The following is a 6,701-nucleotide window of genomic DNA, read 5'->3' as shown; positions in this document are numbered from 1 at the left end:
CTTCATTCATTCTTTCATTCATTCATTCATTCAATCCTTCGTTCGTTCATTCATTCATTCATTCATTTGTTCCTTCCTTCCTTTCTTCCTTCATTCATTCATTCATTCATTCATTTGCTCATTTATTCCTTCATTCATTGAGTCGTATATTCATTCATTTGTTCACTAACAACAGTAGCAACAAAAAGAGCAACGTAGACAACAACAACATTAACAACAACATTACAAACACGTCTCAGACTCACATACACACGAACACACACACACGCACAACATTTCACGCAAACACACACACACACACACACATGCACACGTACAGAAACAAGCATAATACCAGCTCAATCTGAATGCTAATTGTAGGCAATTCTTAAAACTTTATAAGCTTATCTGTCAATTTTCTCTAAAACCTTTTTTCATATTTCAGTATATATGCCACTCACAGACACACACACCACACTACACCACACACATACACACATGCACGCACACATATATCCACACACAATTAATGTGTAACTCACATTTTCGTTGATTTATTTTACTAAACTTTGATATCTTTTTTAACCCACATGATTTTCTGCTGTTATCACTCTTACTGGCCGTTACAAGATTTTCAATCATGCAGGTATTCAGGTCAAATCATTATTATTGGTTTGATCAATAAACGAATTGCGGATTGTAAATTTATTTATGAAAACAATTAATTTTTTTTTATTTATTTATTCCATCTTTTGTATAAGTGTTATGTGTTGTTTTTTTTTATATTTAATTCTAATTTTGGATGATTCTTTTTTTTTGGTTTTTTTAAAACTTCGCAGAAAAAATGTTTCCAGATTTTTTACCCAATCATTTTTTTTTCTAAGACGCAAAATGCTGAAGGTAAAAACGAGAAAATGGATAAAAAATGAATGACATAATGAATAAATGAATGAATGAATGAATGAACGAACAAACGATTGAACGAACGAATGAATAAATGAACGAATGAATGAATTAATGAATGAATGAATGAATGAATGAATGAATGAATGAATGAATGAATGAACGAACGAATGAGCGAGCGAACGAACTAACGAACGAACGAACGAATGTTGGTGATTGAATATTCACCGATGTGCAATTTTGTTTTTTGAAGTTTTTTCTTGGGTGTGATTAGTTTGTGATAAACAGCAAAGAGAGAGAGAGAGAGAGAGAGAGAGAGAGAATAAGAAAAAAAGAAAGAGAGAGAAATTGAAAAAAGGAAGCTATGAAGCAGACAAAGAGAAAAAAATTGACATTTTTTCCAAAAATATTCATAATGTGCTCCGTTTTAAGGACTTCAAACATTTATTTATTCGTTAGTTTCGAAAAAGTTCTAACAATAAAAATATTATTACTATATATAACATATATTTATCGATCCGTATGTATATGTGTACATATGTAATTGTAACGAAACGAAATACGGACGAATGGATATATCAAAAAAATTTAATCGAAACGTTCAGAAATATTTCTCAAGGGTTACGCGTTGAATGTATTTGCTGGTGAGTCTTGCTTGCTGCTTCCATTCGCTATCTCTGTACTTGTCGTTGATACATCGAAGATATGCTAAAAATGGATTTTCAATAATTCAATAAATAATAAATATAAATAAATTAATTAATAAATAATAGAATATTTTCCACAAAAAATGTCATAAATAGGTCGAAACGTAGGAGAGAATACAAAATTTTTTCGAATAGAAAATAAGAAAAGTGTGCGCTTCATTCCCTCCCCCGTCTATAAATCATTTGACTTTTGACTCTCTTCTTCACTCGCTATCATTGCAAATAACATCAACCATGCCAACAACAACAACCAAGCCAACAACAACAACCAAGCCAACAACAACAACCATGCCAACAACAACAACTATGCCAACAACAACAACCATGCCAGCAACAACAACAACAACCATGCCAACAACAACAACCATGCCAACAACAACAATGCCAACAACAACAACAACCATGCCAACAACAACCATGCCAACAACAACAACAACACAAAAACAATAATAATATCACTAACAACAACGAAAACATCAACGACATTTCATAGAGAGCTGAAATTCAGAATAGACATAAACAACTACGTAGTTGTGTCGACACATAAAGCAGAAAATCTAAAAATGCAACCACAAACAAACACGGCAACAAACTTGCAAACATACAAACAAACATGAACCTTTAAACATACAAACAAAACATACAAACAAGCAAACAAACAACAAACGTAGCAACACCGTACGTTGCACATTCTACCACAAGAGCATTCAGTCATCCCATTTGATCATCCATAAAATTTTCACTCGAGTGTTAACAATTTTTTTTTCCCAGATCTTTAACACACGCCCAAGCATAAAAACACACAGACACACACATACATGCATAAATGAATGAATGAATGAACGAATGAATGAATGAATGAATGAATGAATGAATGAATGAATGAATGAATGAATGAATGAATGAATGAATGAATGAATGAATGAATGAATGAATGAATGAATGAATGAATGAATGAATGAATGAATGAATGAATGAATGAATGAATGAATGAATGAATGAATGAATGAATGAATGAATGAATGAACGAATGAGCGAACGAACGAACGAACGAACGATTGAACGAACGATTGAACGAACGAACGAACGAATGAATGAATAAAAAAGAAAGTAAAGTATCAACCAAACGATTAATTAGATTGATAGATGTTTGTAAGCCTGTGGACAAAAAAGTGAAATAAATTTGAAATACAAAAAAACATACAAAAAATATACAAAAACTTTCAAAAACATACAAAAAATTGGGAAAACATACAAAAAGTTGAAAATTAAAAACAATAAAACTTAATTGTTTTACAGAAATTGATACAAAATTGTAAGTACAAAGCTCTGTGGAGTAAATAAATACTAAACTGAAGGAATGAATAAATGAATGAATAAATGAATAAATGAATGAATAAATAAGTTAGTAAACGAACGAACGAACGAATGAATAATTGAATGCCTATTATAATTTGAGAACGAATGAATGGATGAACGGATGAACAAAAAACGAACAGACGAGTGAATGAATGAAAGAAGGAAAAAATGAAAGAATAAAAGAACGAGTGAATGAAGAAATAACAAAAAATGAATAAATAAAAAAGTTGCGGGGCAGTATTGAGACGTGAGCGAGTCAGACCAATGTTATAAATTCAAAGTCTGTTTTGCAATGTTACGTGCAATAGAGTTGCACAGTATACTAGGTGTATCTCGGTATGTTTGTATCTGTTTGTGTATGTATGTATGTGTGTGTGTATGTGTATGTCTGTATGCATAGGTGTGTGGGTGTATATATATATATATATATATATATATATATATATATATATATATATATATATATATATATATGATTTTATGGGTATACGTATGTATGTGTTCATCAAGAATTAATTTTCTGTTTTTGGTCTCCGAATTATTCATGCATTTTGTTTTGTTTGATTGAATAAAGTGATATACGTATACATATAGATATACATGTATATGTGTATGTGTATATATGTATGTATACATACATAGATAAGTGTGTGTACATCAAATGTGTTTATATAAATATATAATGCAGTGTAAACCTTCACTCGCATACACATAAGATTACGATGATGATGCTGGTGATTAAAATAATAATCAAAAAGAAATGATGATAGAGAGGACGACGACGATGATGATGATGATTAACATCTTAGTGGTGATAACAGTTTTCATCTAATTTGCATTTGGACTTGAAAAAAAAAATCGATTTAAAACGGTAAAAATGAATTAGTTTAAAACGGATGGATGGGAGTTTTGCATTTCAAAACCGCGGTGGCTAAAAGTAGAATCTCATTTAAGAATTAAAAAATTGAAATTGCTTCCGATCAAAATTCATTATCCTATATAAACACCTACCTACCTACCTTATTAGTATTCATCCCACACACACGCACACACACCGCACACACTCAAATAATATAAATATACACGTTTAAAAATTCATTCATTTAACAAAATACTAAAACTCAAAACAATTTAAAAACAAAACTAAAAAAAGCCTAACATGCCTTGCACATACAGAAAAAACCTATAAATTCAACAAAAACAAGATTCAAGAAACACACAGCAACAAAACAAAAACACCCATTAAAACAACAGATACAATGGTACTTTTTAGTTCGTTTGTATTTTTAGTCGGACTAGCCTAGCACAGGTGTGGAGTGAGACTAATAAACAAATAAACAACTGTTAAGTGTTAAACAACTGTCAACTGTTTAAAAGGCAGTTAGGTCTGTAACATCTCTTCATAGGCCGTTCATAGCTGCATCTGGTACTTCCAAATCGAAAGTACACTTTAGTACACCGAGAAACTTTACATACGTACACACGTACGTGCACGCAAAAGTACAATCAAATAAACACACATTTACTCTCACACACACTAACATACATACATACACACGCACATAACACATACACATTTAAATATCACATAAAGGCATAAAATTTGCTGAATAAAATCTTGAGTCCTTCGCATATGCATTCATATGAATGACAGTGCGAATGTTTGGAAATCCGTTTTTTATTTACAGGCATATATACATGCATACAAACATACACACATACGGACTGGTACTAAAACATGCTAAAATACATACAGAAAACTATATACAAACAAACTGACAGAAAAAATAGTTTTGGTACAACATATTTCGGCTCATGTCACATTTTCCTCCAAGTGCAATGTCCAATCATAGTTACGTGTTTTGTAAACTAATTTTGAAAGGAATAATAAATATTTTTCTAGATTTTTTTACACGTATTAATTATTATACATACATATCTGTGTGTATGTTCATATGTGTGTGTGTGTTTGTATGTATGTATGTATGTGTGTGTGTGTGTTTGTATGTATGTATGTATGTGTGTGTGTGTTCGTATGTATGTATGTATGTATGTGTGTGTGTGTTCGTATGTGTGTTTTTGAATGTATGTGTGTGTGTTTTCTGTTAATTTCGTAAGGCAGTTGAACAAGGAGAAGCTTGAAAAACAATCCAAAAACTCACACAAACACACACACACACACGTACACGTAACGTACACGCACGTATATACGCATATGAATAAATATTCATAAACCAAAGCACACATGCGCAAAAATATGTGCCAAGATTCAAACGCATGCTTGCGGATATGCCCATAACAGTCAAAATAATTGAAAAATGTAACTGAAAGCTGATTTTTGCATTATGTTGCAGGCTTTAAATCAATTTTTTTTGCCAATATTGTCGAGAGCAAAATGTTGTACGAACATTTTTAAGATGTGTGTGTATGTGCGTGTTTATGTGTGTGCGTGTTTATGTGTGTGTGTGCATGTGTATGCGCGCGTGTGTGTGTGTATGTAAATGTATGCCCCCATAAACATGCACGCTGACATAAACTTTTGTTTGATAGTGGAATGAAAAGGATGTACCATTCGATGGAATTCAACGTGCTAAGTAAACATTTCTTTTTGTTGTTCGTGTTTGTGTGTGTGATTATGTTATGTATACATACATACATATATACATACACACACACACATGTGTGTTTCTGTATGTGTGTATTTTTCTGTGTTTTCGTTTGTGTTACTCTTCATAATCTTTTCATTTAAAACTGAATAATGTCTTTATATAATGTCTAATGTCTTATAATAATAATAATGTCCATTATCCATTTTTAATATGTTCCATTAATTTATCAAAAACCACTACCACCACCCCTACCACCACCACTACTACCACCACCACCATCATCATCATCATCATCATACTAGGGAGTGGACAAAGACACAAGCCTGCTACAAGGACTTGATGACCAAGTGCCAGTCTGACCAGCAGGCCGTCAGTGAACTTGAAAGCCATCTTGGCCGATACTCTGTCTACTCGAAACCCTGCCTTGACCCAAATCTCAGGTGTAAGTAGGTCAGCGGGTAATGGGTCAGTTTATGGTGATAAAGTAGGTCAGTTTATGGCGGTGAAGTAGGTCAATTTTTGGCGGTGCCTTGACCCAAATCTCAGGTGTAAGTAGGTCAGCGGGTAATGGGTCAGTTTATGGCGGTAAAGTAGGTCAGTTTATGGCGGTAAAGTAGGTCAGTTTATGGCGGTAAAGTAGGTCAGTTTATGGCTGTAAAGTAGGTCAGTTTATGACGGTAAAGTAGGTCAATTACAAGGAGAGCGTAAAGTAGGTGAGGAAGTTAAATAGAGCACTTGATGTCGGAAAAGTTAAGTCGGTTAATTAATCACTATCATCGTCGTTATCGTCGTCATCATAATCATAAAAAACCTCTTCATCATCATCATCATCATCATCATCATCATTATCATCATTTCTGGCTGGCACTCACGACGGCAATTGATGGTGCTGATGCAGCAGCGTGGAATGACATTTTGCATCAGACGAAGCACTCTTAAATCTTTACAACATCGGCTTTTATGTTACAGTCACAGAGCTATTAAAGTTGAAACAACATTAACAACAACAACAACAACAATAATAATAATAACATTAACATATAACACGTACCTCACACACACAATTATACACACATACACTAACACTCGAAACTCACTCACAGACACACTTAATACAGAAGAATCTACATGCACACACACACAC

The 6,701-nt window shown here is 32.9% G+C and overlaps 1 protein-coding gene across 1 annotated transcript in view; it reads left to right on the top strand.

The window, feature by feature from the left end:
• Nucleotides 1-569: 569 nt before the first annotated feature.
• The window catches only part of HELRODRAFT_180306 (hypothetical protein), a gene marked incomplete at both ends in the record, with an annotated part of 7,703 nt that continues 1,571 nt past the window's right edge, over nucleotides 570-6,701 (top strand). The window contains 5 exons of the mRNA XM_009029615.1: nucleotides 570-633; nucleotides 1,845-2,116; nucleotides 4,326-4,432; nucleotides 5,860-5,999; nucleotides 6,104-6,151. Coding sequence (XP_009027863.1) covers nucleotides 570-633; nucleotides 1,845-2,116; nucleotides 4,326-4,432; nucleotides 5,860-5,999; nucleotides 6,104-6,151 — 631 coding nt within the window. The remainder of the gene's footprint in view (nucleotides 634-1,844; nucleotides 2,117-4,325; nucleotides 4,433-5,859; nucleotides 6,000-6,103; nucleotides 6,152-6,701) is intronic.

The sequence above is a fragment of the Helobdella robusta genome (assembly GCF_000326865.2).
Source record: "Helobdella robusta unplaced genomic scaffold HELROscaffold_60, whole genome shotgun sequence".
Classification (NCBI taxonomy): Eukaryota; Metazoa; Annelida; class Clitellata; order Rhynchobdellida; family Glossiphoniidae; genus Helobdella; species Helobdella robusta.
Note: the sequence above shows the minus strand (reverse complement) of the source record. Positions and strands in the feature narration are given on the sequence as shown.